This window comes from Myotis brandtii, unplaced genomic scaffold, assembly GCF_000412655.1.
Source record: "Myotis brandtii unplaced genomic scaffold, ASM41265v1 scaffold84, whole genome shotgun sequence".
Lineage (NCBI taxonomy): Eukaryota > Metazoa > Chordata > Mammalia > Chiroptera > Vespertilionidae > Myotis > Myotis brandtii.
The window spans coordinates 3,361,112-3,382,645 of NW_005371410.1; the positions used below are offsets into that span (position 1 = coordinate 3,361,112).

General features: G+C 34.7%; 1 protein-coding gene across 4 annotated transcripts in view; it reads right to left on the bottom strand.

Moving 5' to 3' along the window:
* AFTPH (aftiphilin) overlaps positions 1-21,534 on the bottom strand; it is a 65,439-nt gene that overhangs the window by 24,948 nt on the left and 18,957 nt on the right. For 3 of the 4 annotated variants that reach the window (XM_005884554.2, XM_005884553.2, XM_014532047.1), the window contains exons 2-5: positions 13,962-15,919; positions 5,000-5,151; positions 3,050-3,176; positions 2,359-2,415 (exon numbers count right to left, since the gene is read on the bottom strand). In XM_005884554.2, the coding sequence (XP_005884616.1) occupies positions 2,359-2,415; positions 3,050-3,176; positions 5,000-5,151; positions 13,962-15,887 (2,262 nt within the window). In that variant the 5' untranslated portion in view covers positions 15,888-15,919. Of the gene's footprint in view, positions 1-1,359; positions 1,823-2,358; positions 2,416-3,049; positions 3,177-4,999; positions 5,152-13,961; positions 15,920-21,534 lie in introns of those variants that run through there. The other variant, XM_014532048.1, reaches the window with a different exon arrangement.

The following is a 21,534-nucleotide window of genomic DNA, read 5'->3' on the forward strand; positions in this document are numbered from 1 at the left end:
GGGGGGAAAAAGGAGACCTATGTACTACTATTTGTAAGACTTTAAACAATAAAATAAGATTAAAAAATAAAAAATAAAATAAAATACGGGAACCTTAATACTTAGGTCTTTGGACTGGCAAAGCAGAGACACAACCATTTCAGAGGAGAAAACATCTTACTAGTACACGTTCCACTAGGTGTGTAAAAATCGAATATGCTTTTTGAGTTAGAAAGAAAGACATTTGGAATGGATGTAGAAATAAAGAAAAAAAAATCAGTATTTTGCATCAACATTCTACCAAACACTAAATATAATGAGTTACTGGCCTGAAAAAAGCCAAGCTTTTACACATTTAAAACTAATACTTGATAAGTTCCTGAGTATTTATCAAGCAGACCAAATAAAAGTCTCCTTCTACTGGGAATGGAGTGGGGGGTAAGGGGGGAGAGATGCAAAATCAAAGCTGCTAAGTTAATAATGTTAGAATCTGTAAATTTCTAGAACCTCCCTCTCCAAAAATATAGAGCATAAGCTACCTCAAGCAATTTACAGATTGAAGTCATGCTCAACACCCCTTGCATAACTGTGCCCTTATACAAGGAGACAATGCATTTGGCAATTACTAGTCTTAGCCAACTTTTCTAATGTGAACTATCACTTAAACCAGTGGTTCTCAAAGTAGTCCTCAATCAGTAGTTTCTGCATCCCCTGGGAACTTGTTAGATGTGCAAATTCTTGAGCCCCACTCCAGACCTACTGAATAAGAAACCCTGAGGGTGGTGCCCAGCATTCTGTGTTTTAACAAGTTTTCCAAGCACTTCACATCAAAGTCCAAGAACCAGTGACTTAAATGATCATTTCAGATACTATTCCTCCAGATGAGATCAAAATATATTGAACATCGCACACATGTAAGGCACCACAGAAAAAATTAAGGCATAATTAAAATTTGAAGCCAGATATGAAAAAGAATAAGTTTCTAAATGTAAAGCATTACTAAAATGAATGAGAAAATGATGCATTCACTAAATCAACTTTGGAATTAAAATCTTATAAAAATAGTAAATTATTACTAACAAAGATTGTAATTAAGTTAGCAAAATAAAGCATAAATATTCATCTCTATCCTCTCACCAAACTTCAAGAACTGGCTAATGTGATGAGTCTACAAATAAGCATTAAGTAGGTTATTGCTGAATGAAAGCTCTCATAAATAAAATTCATATTTCCTACTTAGAATATGACAATAACACCAACAACTTCTGGAATGCTATTCCTTGAGGAAAAAAAAAAGAAATACAAATAACCAAAACTTTAAATGAATATTCTGGATTATATTTATCTACAGCAGAAAAGAGTGTAAGGATAATCAAGGTATTTTGAAAATATAAGATAACTATTTATTAAGGAACAGAAACTGGTAAGAATGAACGCAGAAAAGTTTTTGTCCAATTCCACAAAACAAAACTACAAAACAGAACAAAGCAAAATGGTCCAATTCAATATCAATAATTACAGCTTATTCATGGGAAAAATTTTTAGATTAAAGAAAGGTCAAGCTCCACAGCAAACTCATTTTTACATGCACATAAAGAGCTAAAATTTATATTCCACACCAAGGGTTCCTTAGCTTTTTCTTTCTTCCTCAAATATAGTATTTTCAAGTTATTGGCAAAAAAATTTTTTTAAATATTTTTAGTTTAATAGATAGGACATTTTAATTCACCAATAACTCAATGACACACCAAAAACCGCAAACAAATCCAACTTTAAAATGTGACTGAATCTTGGTATGGTACAGAATGAAAATTCCTCAGTTATCCTGGACTACCTGGCATATCTAAAAAAACAAAACAAAACAAAAACAAAATTCAACACATTTAAAACATTAATGGTAAAACTAAGGACCAATTATGGATCATGGTCATTTTCTGTTACTATAATTTTATACTTCCAAGCTTTTATATACATCTATAGTTTCATTATTTAAATTGATCACAATTGGATTAACACAAATGGTATCTAAGTCTTCAGATATTTTAGCTTTTTCTACTTGAAAGCAATTTAGAAAAAAGAAGAAAATATACAAGAAAAAAGAGAAACATCTAGAAATGCATTTTACAAAGAGTTATGAGCACTAACAGTATTAAGATAAAAGTAATTTTCAATCTAAAACAAAAGTCTGTAACTAATGGAATATAAAAAATATCCTCAGATCAAGACTTAAAGGGATTTATGACATCAAAAATGATATTGTATTTATTCCCTTAATGTTCTCATACTAAATGCCCTTAAAATACATGTCATATAATGTAAATGATTTAATATAATAAATGCAGCAATGATAAATACACACAAAAACATTTTTATACTTACCAATCCTGCTGCATACATGGGCACTATAACAGGTTGCTTCTTATTGCCCGTGAAGAGCTATACACGTTTTAGAGAGAAAGAGCATATATTTAGAAAATGATCTGTCATAAAATAAAATACTTTCCAAAATATGCTTATAATGCTATATTACATACATCAAAAATGGTAAATTGAAGAAATTGTCAAATTGCCCATATGGGGTTGTAATTTTGATCTCCTAGTCCAAAGGTTCTCAACCTGTGGGTCCCGACCCCTTTGGCGGTTGAACGACCCTTTCACAGGGGTCGCCTAAGACCATCCTGCATATAAGATATTTACATTACGATTCATAACAGTAGCAACATTACAGTTATGAAGTAGCAACGAAAATAATTTTATGGTTGGGTCACAACATGAGGAACTTTATTTAAAGGGCCAGAAAGTTGAGAACCACTGTCCTAGTCCAATTCTTTAATTTTATAGTTAAGAAAAAACACTAAACAACTTTTTCTAAAAATAAGAAATATTGATTGGAGAAAAACTGAGATAGATTTATGTTTAAAAGTTGGCATATTCCAAATACATGAACATCTAAACCAATTAATATTTATTTTTCTGAGGAACTAGCTTATCACAGCTTGAATAGAAGTGTAATAATTTAAAAACATCCAAAGGTTAATTAAAGGATTTTCCAAGGTACTAACAAACTCACAATGTTTCGGGTGTCTATTCCCAAGGAGCACAAAAGCTTCTTGTTGCTATGGGAGCCGCCCCACTGATATCTCAAGCCATGTGCATCGTGGATATCCTGTAGCTCAGTCCACACATCCAGCAGTTCCCTGTAAAGTCACGATGAAGCCACCAACAATGATTTACTCAACAGCATTCACCACGAATTCTACTTTTAATGTGACTGTGAAATATTATACATTCCAATTAATCTTGAGTCTAACATGAATATACAACCAGTATCTGAATTAAATCAACAGCCAACACTTACAGTTATTAGAAAAGTAACTAAGTTAAGCTCATTTGAAACAATATGCCAGTAATCAAGCACAAATTTAGCCTGTATGTTGTCTTTTAAAGCAAAAATATTTAAAAGAAGGAAAGAAATCAACTCAGCATTCTACCTTCTTACTACAACCATTTAATATTTGTATTTTCTCCTTGAGTTTTGATCCCCCAAAACACAGTTGCAATTATATCATATATATAATTTTGTATCCTTTTTTCAGATTTTAAGCATTTCCCCATTTACATATGTATTTTTCAATGGCTGTGTAATGTACTATTAAGACCAATGCACCATCATTTATTTAGCTATACTCCTACGGTTTTAAATAAGATTTACTGTTCAGCTCTTGTTAGTAAGGCAAGAGTATCTTCATGTATTTTATGGTGTGTGTTGTTGTTGAGTTGTGTTATTTCCTTAGAATGAATCTTCTGGAAAGAGATTCCTGGTTCTAAGAGTATGAACCACCTGTACAACTAGCAATAAAAAAAGCAGACAAAAACAGTTTTAAGCTGGCAAAAAATAAGCCTTTTTGTCCCCTTCTCTTCTCATATTATCATCCCAAAACAAAAACCAAGCAGCAAAAATAATCTCTATCTTCAATGAAATTAAAAGATACTTAAGACCCTGAGCCACAAATACTAAGGTCACAGAGAGCGATAAAGGAAAGACCTGTGGAGGGAAAGAGTAAAGAAATGCAAGAGTCCAGGAATGAAAATAACGTTGAAATTAAAACTAGAAAATCAATCTACTGGTAGACCCTCTAACAGCTAATAATTAATAAGAGTTCCAGAAAAAAAACAGAGACAATGAAAGAAGGTAACTGTCAATACAAGCGGAACTGCCCTACACTGGAGAGCAGAAGTTTCTGGACTGAAAGGTCCCATCCATTGCTCAGTCCAAGGAATGAAAAGACTCATATTTAATTGTGAATTTTCAGAACACCAGCAACAAAGGATCCTAGATTATAAATTTAATGTGAGAGTAAATAAAATAAAATAAAACTTTATCTCCTATGTACCTTTTTTCTCAGGAGCTATTAGAGGATGTGGGCCACCAAAATAGGATCTAAGTGAACAGAAGTCCCCAAGACAACATGTGTTTAAGAGGACTGAAATAGGAAGATGGAAGTTCCCAGGGAAAAAATGGAATGGCCAGCCTGACAGGTTTGATCACAAGTAAAATTATATTAACAGGCTGTTGGCTGATAGGGAAAGACTTAGAAATGGAAAAAGAGAGTCAGGAAAAAGTTGTACTATAATAGAATTAGTGGCTAAGCAAGGACCATTATTAACACGATTATCATAATGAAAATACCAAATAAAAATTTAAGCGAAAACTACAACTATATTGGGATGATGAAGGAGAATAGCAGATGTAAGGTCTAAATTCTCATCTACCATACTATGAAGTCAAAAGATGGAATGTAAGACTGAGTGATTAGAATAAAGATTTAGAAATATCAGAAAAAAAGCTAAAAAATGGAGACACATGGAGGTTTTAAAAAAATGTATTTTTAGCACAATATGATTTTTTAAAATTTAACACAATAATGTTTCAGAACCTTAATGTTTAAGATAACCTTATAAAATAGAACAGTTGACACTAACACATCTACATGCTATCTAACAACTGTCTACTACTTACCCACTTTCAGCTAAGGCCTCTCTTGTTTTTATTGGCAAGGTGTTTGTTTCCAGCAAGTGCTTCAAAGAAGTAACTTCCTCTTCAGTATCAGGGACAAACATGGAAGGAAAACATGCTTCGAAAATTCGCTCCAGGCGGTTTAGTAAAGCTGTCTGTACCAAAACACCCCCCCAAAAGTATATTTTCATTTCTCAAGTTTTAATGTCATATTTCTTCTCCATCATCATCATCATCATCACTACACACACACACACACACACACACACACACACACACACACACACACCCTCTGTCCATTACTATAAGACAGAGAGGGAAACTACCAGTCAGGTACAAGTGAAAGAAGCACAACTACTCATAGAACAGCTGTTTTAAATGATTACTTTAAATAATCTTGGTGATACAGTGATGAAAAATAAATGTAGCTACACAATAAGCACTATACCTGGTACTTTAGAAACATGTTATTTAAGCCATTAGAAAATTCTACAAAGACGAAATTATTACCCAATTGTAAAGTGAGAAAGCAATCTCAAAGTCTGAATAAACTGTCCAAAGCAAAAACAAAAACAAATACTAGATAGCATTCATATTCTTTACACTACACTGGGATGTTTCTTACCACCACTCACATATTCTAGATTTAGGACCAATAAGATCGGATGCTTGTAAAAGTATGCTACTATAGTTGAACAAACCTTTTTTTCTTGGACATAAACTTGAATTCTGAAAGCCTTTCAGAAACATCTCTGCTGCTAAGAGAGCAAACTAAAATAGGAAAGAATGTCTCAATTTTTACTTAGAAATTCAACAGCTCATTTATTAATCTGATGGTCTGTCTTATCTTCTAGAAATTCCATTTCTCTATTTTTCTATGGTATGTATATATGTATTTTTGAATAAAACAATGCCCTTCCTCCAAGCAAAACTCATATATTCCCAAGAATTTTCACCAAGAAAGTTGGTATTTGGAGTTTTTTCATTAGTTAAAACTTACTGAATTTAGATTAACTTACATTTTTGGTTACTACTAGGTTTATTCTACATGTGCAACCTACAATAACATTTATTTTCACTCTCCTAATTATTTCAGATACATGTAAAACTGAATAGTTCAATTTACTAATTAAACATCAAATAAGAATACAAATTGTAAACATGTTAAAGCTCGTTGGAAGATGAAGTGTATTTCTGAAATGACACCCAGTGTACAAGAAAATGCCACATCATGGTGGTACTTCCTGCCAAGTAAGGCACACAAGTTATCACTTGATTTCTGTTGTTTAGTACAGTCAGCAAACAGGAAAACCAAAAGGAAAAATTTTCACAAACATATTTTCCAAACTAAAATCTTTTTTGAAAGTAGTATCAGAGCAAAAAACTCAACACTGCATTTACTAGTAGTCTCAGGTACTCTTCTGCTCTCTGCAAGTTACTCTAAAATCTTTATTATATTCATGTCTATGATATGAGAAAAGTTCTCAGTATCAATTATGAAACTTCCAGTAAAAAGTAGAGTCAAGATCCCAAGGCTTGTGAAACTTGAGTGTGTCAAGGGGACCAGCGCTTAAAGGCTTCCACAGAGGGAATGGACAGACATTACTTTTAAACGGATCAGATAACCATCTAATTGGAAACATGAGGAGTGTTGGCATCTCCTGGGCAGGGAAGGTAAACAAAACTCACATAAGACCAAATTTTTATTTCTCTGTAAATTAAAACAGAATCCTTCTGGTATCTTCTTTGTTAAATGGGATAAAAAAAAACAACATTTATCAAAGGAAGAAAGAAATGACTCCAAATACATTCAATCATTTGGGCAATATTACACAACAAGTCTTAGGTACACCAGCCAGCAAATTCTTAAATTAGTGGAATGTACTTGAGGAAACAGAGCATTACCTTAACCTGATTACCTCAATATTTTACTTCTTTCCCAATCTTTTCTCATAAAGAATGTGAATTACATAGTAATTTAAAAAGAAAGTTCCATATGTGTAAGATTAGACATTACATTACATTGCTTCAAATCTATTACTGAATGAAGCAGGCAATTTTTTCATAAAGGGTAAGATAGTAAATACTTTCGGCTTCGCAGGCCATCCATAAACAAGCAAGTGTGGGTGTGTTCTAATGAAACTTTATGTACTAAACAGGTGTCAGGACAGATTTGTCTCTTAGGCCACAGTTTGCCCAACTGAGGTAGAGCAATAAACAAGTAACAAAGATTCAAGTAGCCAGAGTCCACTAACAGAACAGCACTACCCAACACATATTGCCACTATATTATAGTGTCATCAAAGCAGTTCTAAATTCAATTTCTAAAAATTATAGGAGTTTTGAGGGCAAGGACTATCCCTTATCTTGAATCTCTAGTACCTAGATTCCTACACATAATTGGTACAGGAATATTAACTATATCAACGTAAAATAGATTTTTTTTAAAAAAGCACTTCACTTTTATTTAAGACTGCAGGGGGCATATTTGTTCTATTTACAAAAGTATATCTTATTGTAAGCCATCTAAATAATTTTTGTACACAAACCGGATATATTTATATAATTATAGCATATATACATAATAATAGCTAAATGAATGCCTTTATGTAATGCACTATGCTTGATGCTCTACATATATTACTTGATAAATCCTTTAAAAAAACCCCTGAAAGACAAGTAATGTGTCCATGTTATAGATAAAGTAAAGGGAGATTAATATAACTAACCAGTCACATGCTGGCATGGTGCACAGCAAGGATTTGACCCAAAGCCAGACGCTAAAGCCTACTTTCTTTTCATTAAGACATGCTTTTATCCACTTTTTTTTTTGTCTTTCAAACATTTGTAGTCATTAGATAAGGTATTCAACTATTAACTGCTGATTTGCTTTTAAAGCAAGTAATTTCATTCAACACAACAACTCGTAGTTTTCAACAAAGCAAATTGAAAATTTTTACTAGTCAGTGCTATGCTCTACATTAATGTGAGGGTAACAAAAGTGCACACACTTAGCATAATAAATTTTAGCTGAGATTATAATAGTAACTAAATAAAATAATATTCTCATCAAATACTTAAATTTTAAATGCCTTCAACACCAAAGTCAAAGAGGATAAAGAGCCATCAGTTCTCCCTTAAATTTGGAATTTAGAAACTGGTGACTGGTTGGCTGAATACCAGTTTATATAACTCAGTCATGTCCTTTAATTCATACAAATCTCAAATGCTAAGCCTAGCAAACAGCAGTACATCTAGCCATTAAACATTTTAAGAACTGGGGGCTCTAATAAATGCAGGGTTGAAAGTCAAATGCCCTTCAAGGCAGGTGCCAGGTTCCCTTTTGATTTTCTCTATTCATGTCCAGTGCTAGGAAGCCAAACAAGGAGGTCTACTACTTGCACAAAAGGGCACTTATGCCCATAAGAGTTCCTACCTGTCAAAACTATTCTGAGAATGGAAACTAGCCCAAAGCAGCAGCTTTGCTCTCAAAATAGTCTGATGGGTAAATATAGAGCCAGAATTAGGGGTACTCCCACACAAATTCTCATTTGTTGTCTCTATTACTTTCCGCTATTCACCAAAAAATTCAGTTGGCAACACTATTTCTTGCACCTCTGAAGACCACTTTCCAAGTTCATTTCTGAGATTATTCAGTAACAGTTAACATTTATTGAGCACTTATTATGTGCAAGGCACTGTGCTAATTAAGGACCTTTAGATGCACAATTTTATTTTATCTTCATAGTAAGAGTTTTGAAGTAAGTACTTTGATCATTCTTTAAATCTGAGGTTCAGGGAAGTGGATAACGCAAAAGCTAGTGCTGAAACATAAATCTGAATCTAGCAGTGGGACTCCGGAGCCTTGCTTTTAGCACTATACTATGCCCGGGACTAACTTACACAGTAGGCATTGGGCTTAGGGCCCACAATAATTTTAGGGGTTCATGAAAATGTTTTACTATCTAACATTCTCATCTTTATACCGTTATAAAAGAAAAATTTAAGTATCTTTTATGGGGAAGGAGCTCACAAAAGTCCTATGTGGCCTTGGCTATACTACTCTCCAAAGGTAAACTGGCTTTTGTAACATACTTGTTTTCCTATCAGGGTCCTTTATTACCTTAAGTGTTTTTATATTTTCATTTTTTTTCAAACCAGATAGGATTTCTGGGAAAGCAAAAACAATTAACTACCCGATTGTTTAATTCATCAATGGTGGACACAGAATCATGCATGAATTCCCAGTTCCATCATATCTTCTGTCTAAGGTTGGAGGAAGAAAGTCCTAGGATATAAAAGCAGCCTTTTACCCACTTGTGCAAATAAGTCATATTATCTAATGCAGAGTTTCCCAACTGATATGCCTCAGTCACAAACAGGTTACAAGTGTTCTAAAAATTTGGAAAGCTATAGATAGACATGCGGTTCCCATACGGTTAATTTTAGGTGTCAACCTGACTGGGCCATGAGGTGCTTAGAGGTTGATCAAACATTATTCTGATTATGTCTGTGGAGGTGTTTCTAGATGAGATTAACACTGGAATTGGTAGACGGAATAAAGCAGATTATCTTTCTTAATATGAGTGGGCCTCATCCAATCACTGAAGACAGCTCAAAGACTGTGGAGATTAGGACTTCTCAGTCTTCAAAACGCATGAGCCAATCCTCCCCTCCATCCCCCCTTCATCCATCCATCCATCCATCCATCCATCCATCCATCCATCCATCCATCCTCCTGGTTCTGTTTCTCTGGAGCAGGGGTCCTCAAACTACGGCCCGCGGGCCACATGCAAATACAAATATTGTATTTGTTCCCGTTTTGTTTTTTTACTTCAAAATAAGATACGGGCAGTGTGCATAGGAATTTGTTCATAGTTTTTTTTTAAACTATAGTCCAGCCCTCCAACGGTCTGAGGGACAGTGAACTGGCCCCCTGTTTAAAAAGTTTGAGGACCCCTGCTCTGGAGAGTGCTAACTAACACACCTTTATTTTATAAACAGCTGGAGTATGAGCAGATTAAGTGCACTAAAGGTCTCATTCAGTTTTTCAAAGTAGTGTATAAGACCAGCACAGGTAGGAGTCCTAGACTCTGGTTCTATGCCATTCAAATACGTATCTCCTTTAAAGTATTTTCTATTTAAGGTAATTTCTAAAATTCCTTAAACATATTTCTAGTTAGTTTTTTTTCTTTCTTAGGAACAAAAGTTGATTATTGTTAATAGTTTTAATATTGATAGCATTAGGTCTTGCTCTTAAGTGGAAGAAACATAAAATCCACTGGGTAATATAATCTCCCATTTAAAAAGATACCTTATGCCTCAACACCATTAAATATTAAGTAAGATATCAAGTACAACCTACAATTGTATACTTGTTAGTTTCCAATTTTAAACTATATAAAAGCAACTGGTTATAATATTCATGAGGCTCTAAAAAGATGCTTTGCAACTTCTACACAATTTTTGGATAAATTTAATAAAACATTTCTATCTATTTTGAAATCAAAGGCCAGAATTTCACATTTTTTGAGGGAAAAATAACAAAAGGAACCACTACCCAAATACTTCAGATAAGCAAAGAGCTATAAGGCCAAAATATTAATTTCTTGAGATATAATTGACATATAACATTATATTAATTTCAGGTGTACAACATAATGATTAGATATATGTGTATACTACAAACTGACCATCACAGTAAGTCTAGTTAACATCCATCACCACACAGTTACAGATTTTTCTTGTGATGAGAATTTTTAAGATCTACTCTCTTAGGAATTTTCAAATATAAAATACAGTATTACTAATTATAATTATCATGCTGTACCTTTCATCCTCAGGACTTATAATTAAAAGTTTGTATCTTTTGACCACTTAATTTCCTTATTTTGTTGCTTACTTCTGTTTCCAGTCATAAATTGAAGTGTTCCCCAAATAAAGGAAAACTTTCACAAACCTTAGGCAGATGATTAAACAAACAAAGGTGAAAATACAGGATTAGTTATACTCAGTTTGAGAATGCGTTCTGGTGAACAAACCAATAACTTAATCTCAAAATAACATAAGCCAAAGTATTAGAGATTCTCTTCTTTTTCCTTTTTGTGATATTTTTAATGTTTAAAGCTTTCAAAACAAATCTTCAACTAAACTATTTTCCCAGTAGCATTATCAATTAGATAGCCAATAAGAAAGAATGACTCATAGCTTCCTTTTCTACAGCCAATTAATATTTTTTAAAAATTACTCATTAATTACCTAAATTATCAAATAACATCAGAGTAATACTTTTCAAATTTTACAAAAGCTCAAAGTTAAATGCAGTGCTTATTACATTATCTTCTTTACTATATACTTAAGAAAAAGGCATCTTGGCTATCAGTCAAGGTTCCTTTCTGGAAAATTAACAGGTAAACAAACAAACCTGTTAAAACAATACACATAATGGTCTTTTGGGAAAAAAGGACTCTTTTGAAAGTAAAGAGGACTTTTGTCATCATTTTGTTTTGTTTTTTAAATCTTAGCCCAAAAAGTGAAGAAGTTTTGACCTCTTTCCAATTTAAACAATAGAGATACCACTACCTGCCTTTCTCTACAATTTATAAGACTGTTAATGAGAATGAAATATATTGAACTCTAAAAAAGAAAATTTCACTGTAGAGTAAAAATATTTATCAATACATGGTCATGTATGGCTTAAATCCCCTTTGAGGTTTGCTGGACCCACTTCTGAGAATTAGTTTGTCTAACAACATTTTATAACTTTGAAAATTTTCTTCTTAGTTGATTTTTCCCCTAAGTAACAAATTATTGCAATAAAGCTACAATAACTGATTTGTCTCTTGACCCAAGGAAGAGATATTTTATTAAAACGTTAAGAGCCCTGCTGGCATAGCTCAGCAGACCCTGGAAAAGAAAGAAACTGCAGGCCACAGGCCTCCTTCACAACAGCAGGATAAGAATCAAAGTCATTTGCAACTACTCACTTAGCAGGGTTTACCCATTCCCCTACCTCAACTTTCTTCCGAAATTCTCTTCTAGCCCTTTCCAGCAGTCTCTCTATTTCAACACCCACCTCCAAGTTCTGCTCCTTTTGTGTAACTCATTCAGCAAAAAAAAAAAAAAAAAAAAAAAAAAAAGCCTAAGACTGAGCCAAATAAATCCCAGGAAGTCTTAATGCATCTTGCCACATATACACAGTTAATTTTTAAAAATAGAATCATATTAAAAATTTTGGTGTTTCATATTTTTTCACTCATTTTAAAATTTACTGTCATGTCATTTTATCTGCACAAAAGTCCTTTGAAGTAGATATTACAGATAACTGAGTCCAGGGGTAACTTGTCTTAAATCATAAAGCTTATAAGAGGCTGAGTCAAGATTCAAACTCAGATCCATAAGATTCCATTAGGTCCATCCATATACTTTATCATCTCCTATATTCAGTAATCAAATTATACATAAATAACTTCGATCAACTTGTATGATGCAAAAAATTCCTTTTTAAAGTGGTCATACTTTAAAAAATTCATTATCTGATGATGTTAAATGTTCTAACGCCATAAATTAAAGATCATCCAATACCAGTGTCACCTTACACTCTAGTAAGATGAAACTAACTACGAAACGGATTAGGTCAAAACCAACAAGTCTTTGCTTTGTACAATTAATTCACTCCTTGTTTACAACTGCAAGCTTCTGCCTCAAAAATAAATTCCTCATCAGATAAAAAACATTAGCCAAACCATGTAATAACTGAATTAGCAAATTTAGCTATTAAGGCCCTCAAAGTCAAATGAAAAGTGATTAGCTGTGTATACCAACTGGTAATACCATAATTTCGACAATATCTTAAAGTATTAAAGATGTTAAAACAATGATGTATAACCATTTCAATTAACATTCAGACTTTGGAAATATTTCCAATTAAAAATGGTTTGCTTAGCAAAATATAACTAGAGAAGTAGAATTTATAGATTCTGATTTTATTCTCAGGAACTTTAAACTAAGCTTGAGGACCAAGTGTTACATATATCAATTGTCAGTAGAAAGCAGTTATTTTCAAGTGTTCTCTTCCACACCCCTGGGGTTGAGGAAAGGTAAAATGTAGCCGGAGGAACAACTTGGGTATCAAGCTGCACCTCTAGGGGCTACTTTAGATGAAAATAAATCTTAATGAATCTTCTCTGAAAAAGACTACACCAGAAGATGATAAAGTACAGGGGGGTAAAAAATATTCTCCCTAATGTCCTTACTCAACAAGAAGAGTGGCCATAAATGTACATTTGCAAGAAATTATAAGCAAATAAATATAGCCATAATAAGTCAACCATGGTTGTCTCTTACTAGATCTAAACCTTACTCTCTCACCCTTACCCCAGGTCTTTTAGCACCTGTTAAATTACAAGGCCCAAATCTGTTTCTTTCAAATTCTTTTTCTATCTTTCAAGTCCCTATAGCCTTCAGCATAGGTTGAGATTTCAAATTCTGCTTGCTTTCTCCTGCTATCAAAACTATACTTTAATCTCCTAGGTCTTTCCTTGATAGACAAAATGAAAATACATTGTTTTCTGAAACTTAAAAAAGTCTTCTAAATCCCCGTTTAACTTTCTTTTAAAACCACTGTAAAAGTAAACACTGAAGGATTCACTAGAATTAGCTAATTAATGAATTTTTACATTTTTGATAATGTAACAATATTTACATTAATCAAAAAACCAAGTTGATGAATTTCTTTAAATATTAAAAAACCCCTTGAGATAAAGAAAATTTTTACTAAGCATTATTGTAGGACTATTTCAAGTTTACCAAAGGCTTGTAAAAAATGTAAATGACCTACAAATCAGGCAAGCATTATGTATCATAAAGACTCCTTAACAGATATTCAATTTAAAAATATTTTTTGAAAAGTTAAATTAAGAAGCCTCCATAGTTTGTCATATAAAATAGAGAAAATAGTAAATACCTGAACTGAAGTGGCTGTTTCCTGTACATAGCCACCAGCAACTGCTCCTTTGGAAGTTGCTAAGGGGACACTGTGCGTTTTGAGGGTTTCTGGGGTATCAGTCTTTTCATCTGTCCTATGTGACTGCCAGGCTTCCTTCCGATGATGAGATTCAGCAGCTTGCTCGTCTCCAAAAGCAGCCCAAGAGCAACTATCTTTCTGTCCATCCTCAAAAGCATTCCAATCTACAACTTGGCTAGGACCAGCTGAACTGAAGTCCGCAAAATCATCAGAGTCTTGAAAAGCACTGCAGTCATCTTGAATATTTGGCACAGAATCAAAATCTCCAAACTCACCTTCTTGCCCAATTTTTAGTTCTGAAACAGGTTCAGTTCCTGTAGACTTTCTTTCCAACTTACCTTCCTCTGAAAAACTATCAGAATTTTGTTTTCGGTCTGCCTCGGTAAATATAATTTCCTCTTGGCAAGAAACAGCATTTGTATCCCCAAATTCTCCAAAGTCATCACCTGGTTCACTAATATGTGGAAAGTGCTCTGAGGACTCTTGAAAAGTGACATCACTCATTGAATCTTGAGTACCAGTAACAAAAGGTGGAGTTGTGCCACTGGCTGTGCCAAAGTCACCAAAATCATCTTCATTAGTAACGTTGCAAGTCACAAAGTCGTTACTACTATCACCATTTTTTACACTTATAGGATCGCCCAAAACATTTTCTTCTGTAGGATCAATGCTGGGGCTTTGGTAATCAGTAAACTTTCTACTTTCTTCTTTGGAAGAACTAACTTCATCATCAGCGTCAAAAGTTTTAACAGAATCCATGCATGGGCCAGTACATATGGAAGTAAATAAATCAAGTTTTTCCTCAGTTTTACATTGTTCTCTCCTATTGGCTTCCGAATTATCAGCTGAGTCTACCAAAGTCCAAGCCTTTGATTGTACACTTGAATTTAAAAATTCATCCTGTTGTAATGTTGGAAGGCCTTGTGTTTCAGTACTGAGACCTCTGTTACTCTTCCTGCTTGTTTCTGAAAGGCAAATCTGATCTTCTCCTTCAATGTGTCCTTTATTATCAAAGTTTCTACCCAAAGACACTTCTTTTACAGAATTTAGTTCATTAGCTCTATTAATTTTATTGTTTTCCTGAATGGTTAGTGCTTCTCTATCATTTAAAACTGCACATCCCATTTCTTCTAGTTGTATCCTTTCCTTTTCGGGAAATGTGGCAAAATCTGCAAATTCCTCATCAGGACTATGTGCACAGTCTAAATTATACTCAGTACCATGAGTGCTAAGAGGCTTTCTTCCTTTTGAATCCACTACAGTGTCCAGATCATCTGTTCCCTGAGGATTTACAGTTTCCAATACTGCAAACCCATTTGTTAGAATCTCCAGACAAGGAGGCTTTTCACCATTGCAGCTCTGTAAATGCTTGTTTTGATGAACAACATTCATATCAGTTCTAAAATCTCTCGGAGAGAAACTTTCAGGTGTTCCAACATTCTGTCTCTGCTCCATTATTTTATTTAAATTTCCTGGACTTTCTATGCCATCGATGGAAGTATCTAAAGTTTCAGATGGAATTACTTCTTTGCTGGTGGTAGAGAGCAAAACATTAGACTGTCCTTTCACAGGAGAAGAAAGTTCAGCAGTGATATCCTTATCATTACCATTTTCAATGGACTTAAAGCTTGTAAGGCTATCTACATTTTCTGAGAAATCATGAATTGGCATAAAGTGGTTTGAAGGTACAAACTCTTCCTTGGGGCGAGTACAATCTGGTGTTTCAAATTCAACAAACCCTACACTGGAAGGGCTAACTTCTGAAAACCCTCCAAATTCCCCAAATTCATCCTCATCCTCATCCTCAGCTCCATTGTCCAGTGGTGGTGGAGATGAAGAGTACATTTGAATGACGTCTGGCTCCATTGTTCACTTGCTTTCAAATAATTAATTTATAACTGAAAAAAAAAGAGAGATTTTTTGAGGATAAGATCTTTCAAAATTCTCTAAGCTACTTCAAAACAATGCAAATTTACAGTGCTCTTTTTTTTTGTATATTTTAAACTATTTTCCTCTTAGGTGAGATTACTTTTCACCACTATAATAATATGCCAAAAAATTTTCTCTCTTCTAGTGTATGTTTCTAAGGGCATTGGTAGTACATTACTAAATTTGGGGATTCCAACAAATTTCAAATAAACACCAAAGTATATCTAAAAAATTCTCTTTGAGGGCACCTGCTTGTTCTCTTAAGCCCTCTTTCCAGTTTACTCAGGGCTTGCCTTATGAATTTGTATGAACTCTTTATAAATAAAAGATATGAACATTTTATCTCTAATAATTATTACAAATATTTTCCTCACTTTGCTTTTCAACTTTTTACCCAAGTTGATTCTTTTGTTTTGTCTTAATATACTTTATTTTTTTAGAGTAGTTTTAGGTTCATAGCAAAAGCACAGAAGATACAGAGATTTCCCATATATCTCCCTGCCCCCATTCATTCATAGCCTCTTCTATTAAGAACATCTTCCACCATAGTGATATATTTGTTACAATTCATGAGCCCACATCAACATATCATTAATACCCAAAGTCCAGAGTTTATATTAGGGTTTACTCTTGGTGTTATGCATTCCTTGGGTTTGGACAAATGTATAAAGACATGTGTCCCCCATTATAGAATTATACAGAGTAATTTCATTGCTCTAAAAATCCTGTGTTCCACCTGTTCATCTTTCCCTCTCCCCTGCCCCTGGAAATCACTGATCTTTTTACTATCTCTATAGTTTTGCCTTTTCCAGAATGTCATATAGTTGGAATCATACAGTACATATGTAGCCTGTACATACTACTATATGACTGGCTTCTTTCACTTAGTAATATGCATCTAAGGTTCCTCCATGTTTTTTCATGGTTTGATAGCTCATTTCATTTTAGCACTGAATAATATTCCAGTGCCTACATGCACCACAATTTTAATTTTTTATAATTTTCAATTCTGAAATCATTTAGGATGCACAAGAAGTTGAAAATTATAGTTATCGTGTATATTCCACTCAGTTTCCCCCAATAATATGGTAATTAATGATAGCACCTGATTAAACCACCTTGTTTAGTTTTTTTTTCCTTTGTGTTTTGTGTGTGTGTGTGTGTGTGTGTGTGTGTGTGTGTGTGTGTGTGGTTCTATCTAGGATATTTATCACATATATAGATTAGATTTGAGTAATCATCACTACAATTTGGATAAGAACTGTTGCAAAAATAGTTTAATATTCATCATATAGTTCATTATATAGCTATACCACAGTTCTGTTTCTCCATTCACTCCATGGAGGACATTTTGGTTGTTTCCTGTATTTTACAATTACAAATAAAACTGCTACGAACATTTATGTACAGATTGTTCTGAGAATATGAGTTTTCATTTCTCTAAACTTAAGTACCCAGGAGTGTGAATGCTGGCATACAGTGTTTAACTTTATAAGAAACTGCAACCCGGCCGGTTTGGCTCAGTGGTTGAGCACTGACCTATGAACCAGAAGGTCATGGTTCAATTCCCAGTGGGGGGTTGTTCAGGAGGCAGCTGATTAATGATTATCTCTAATTGATGATTCTCTCTCTCTCTCTCTCCCCCTTCCATCTGAAATCAATAAAAATATATTTTTAAAAAAAGAAACTGCCAAACTGCTTTCCCAAATTAATTTTTAAGGGGTCAAACCAATTGATCTTCTCATTAATAATTTTCTTAATTACATTATTCTTAAACCATCTAGAACTTAATTTAGTGTATGATCTAAAGCAAGGATCTAAGTAAAAATCTTTCCTAAATAGCCAAGCAATTATCATAATCCCATTTATTGAATAATCCTTCCCATATCCTTTAGTTTATCGTGTCCTCTTTTTTTCTCATACATTTAATTCTTAAATTTTATCTAGTTTATTCTGTTCCTCTGTACTAAACAGTCAAAAGTGCCACAGACAGGCTAATATTAAAAGCAAAGGGAGGATTAACAACCAAAGTCCTACAATAAAATTAGCCCATAAACAATGAATTGATACTTCCTGCAATTCACAGTTGTCAGTAAGGTACATGAGGAACATGTTTATTACAAAATTCAATCAGTTTTGCAGCTTAAAAAGAATCACTTTCTTTCAACTCTCAGAATAAAATTTTATATGATCTTCCAGTTTTAGGGAGAAGTTGCCTTAGAAACAATATTAATTTAAATTAGAGATGAAGAAAATGGGGCTAACTGATGATCAACTGTTCCAAAGGTCATATAGCTGGTTCAAAACTGAGCTATTAGCTGTTAAAGTGTATATACATTTTTTTTCTGGGACACCCTGTATAAAATAAACCCTGTTTTTTCCTCCTTGTTTAAAGTCCTGATAACTCCTTCCAATGTTTAGTGTACAGGGTAATTTGACTTCTAACAGTTTCCCTATAATTATGAAGTTCCTATTATTTAAAAATAGTCTCTGATTGTTAATGAGAGTGTGGAGAAATGGACACCTGGCACACACATACTGCTGGTGGGTGTGCAAATTGTTATAAAGCTTGCAAAAGGCAATCTGGCTATACTATACAAATTCCTAAAAAAAAAGGTAAAACAAAATGCTCCAAAGGGATTATTTATACAAATTATATTATATTCTTACAATAGCATACTATGTAGCCATTAATGTCATGATTCTTTTTTTTTAATTTAAAACATTTATAATGATGGGAACATGTCAAAAGAACACAAAAGCCAGCTTGAAGGGCTCCAACCAGTTAAATCAGGGACAATTGAGCATCAAAAAATAATAACTGATTATAATCCACTGAATAAAATAATAAACTCAGTTCTCACAGATATAAACATGTAAGTGAATAAATGGAAAGTTAGATGAGGAACAGGATATGCATAGCTTCAAAATACCTCCCCACAACATACTTAATTACAAAGGAAAAAGTGTAACTTTATAGTGGTGAAGCTTGACACTTAATCAAGTGATCAAAGTGAACATCATTAGTAATAGGAATATTAAAATCATGCATCAGTTGACAAATCCAATGAGAAGAACGTAGAATCACTTTGGAATATTCCTGCCAAAAATATATAACCTCAATTGAATCATGAGGAAACGTTAGACAAACTCAAATTGAGAGACAGTCTACAAAACAATCTTCACAAATATCAATGTCATGAAAATTAAGGAAAAAGTGAAGAACTGTTCCAGATTGAAGATGACTAAAGAGATATGACAAGTAAATGCAGCATTTCACTCCCAACTGATTCCCTGTTTGTAAAGGTCATTATTGGAATGATTATGAAATTTGAATACAGTCCAAGGATTAGATAGCAGGAAAGTATTGATGCTAATTTCTTGATTTTGATGGTAGTATTATGGTTATGTAAGAGAATGTCCTTGGTTGTAGGAAATACACATTAGAATATTTGGCAGAGACAGGACATTGGGTTGGGAAGTCTCAAATTATTTTGGGAAAATTATTTGTACTGAACTTGCAACTTTTTCTAAATCTGTGACCATTTCAAAATGAAAAATAAAACACACTAATAACACTCAAGGAGATTTATGTGTGTATTTCAATATGTATGTTTTACAACAAACATGTTACTTATATAATAAAACCTTATTTAAAAAATTATGACAAAATATACATAATAAAATTTACCATATTAACCATTTTTAAGTGTATGGTTCAATGGCATTAAGTATATACACACTGCTGTGCAATCTTTATTACCATCCATCTCTAGAACTTTTTTAATCTCCCCAAATATCAAAGTATCTTCTCTACCCATTAAACAATAACTCCCCTTTCCCTCCCCCTACCCCGCCCCAGCTCCTGCAATCATCATTCTACTTTGTCTCTATGAATCTGACTACCCTAGATACTACATAAAAGTAGAATCATATAGTATCTGTTCTTTTGTGACTGGCTTTATTGATTTATTGATCTTATATTTTTATTGTGTTTTAGAGAGAGAGAGAGAGGAAGGGAGAGGGAGAAAGAGAAACATTGATGTGAGAGCAAAACATTGATCCTCTGCCTCCTGGACGCAACCCTACTGAAAATCAAGCCCATACCTGGGGCACGTGTCCTTGGAGACCTTCTGGTGCACGAAACACGCTCAACTAACTGAACCACACTGGCCAGGGCTATCATTTGTTGATGAATAGTTGGGTTGCTTACACCTATGGCTATTATGAATAATGCTGCTATGAAGGTGCACAACATACCTTATTTTTTTTAAAACTTTTTATTCTGAAATAATAATAGACTAACAGAAAGTTGTAAATATAGTAGTCCTGTGCATCCTTCATCCAGCTCCCCCTAATGGTGATATCTCATATAGCTCTAGTAAAATAGCAAAATTGGAAACTGATCTTGTTTACACATTACTATTAATTAGACTACAGACCTTACTCAGTTCCTTAAAAACAATACAAAACAAAACCTTGCAATCTTTTGGGTTTGTGTATAGTTCTGATCAATGTATCCCATCTACAGATGTAACTACCACCACTACTCTTATTCCCACACCCCATCCCTGTCCTTGGGCAACCATTAATTTGTTCTTCATCTCCATAGTTTTGCCATTTCAAGAGTGTTTTGTAAGTAGAATCATACAGTGTGTAACCTTTTGAAGTTAACTTTTTTCACTCAGTATAATGAATGCCCTTAAAGTCCATTTTGGTTGTTGCATGTATCAACAGGTCAATCATTTTTATTGTTGAACTAGAGGCCCAGTGCACGAATTCATGGACCAGTGGGGTCCCTCGGCCTGGCCCCAGGGATCAGGCTGAAACCGGCTCTCTGACATCCCCCGAGGGGTCCCGGATTGCAAGAGGGTGCAGGCCAGGCCGAGGGACCAGGGACCCCACTGGTGCACGATAGGGACTGGGGAGGGACCGCAGGAGGGTTCCAGGGCATGTCTGGCCAGTCTTGCTCAGTCCCAATCAGTTGAACCCAAGCAGCAAGCTAACCTACTGGTCGGAGTGTCTGCCCCCTGGTGGTCAGTGCACGTCATAGCGACTGGTCAACCACTCAACTGTCTGCCCCCTGCTGGTCAGTGCACATCATAGCGAGCAGTTGAGTGGCCTTAGCATGTCATTAGCATATTACTCTTTGATTGGCTGAACGGCCAACCAGTTGACCGGACACTTGGCATATTAGGCTTTTATTATATAGGACTAGAGGCCCGGTGCACAAAAATTTGTGCACTCGGGAGAGGGAGGGGGGTCCCCCAGCCCGGCCTGTGCCCTCTCGCAGTCTGGGACCCCTCGGGAGATAATGACTTTCTGGCTTAGGCCTGCTCCCGGGTGGCAGAGGGCAGGCCCAATCCCTAAGTGCAGCCCCTGGTCAGGCTCAGAGCAGGGCCGATTGGGGAGTTGGGGCGCCGCCCCGTCATGCACAGAGCAGGGCGGATCGGGAGGTTGCAATGCCACCCTCAGTCACGCTCAGGGTAGGGCCGATTGGGGGGTTGGGGCACCGCCCCCTGTCACACTCAAGGCAGGGTCGATGGGGAGGTTGCAGCGCCACCCCCTGTCACACACAGAGCAG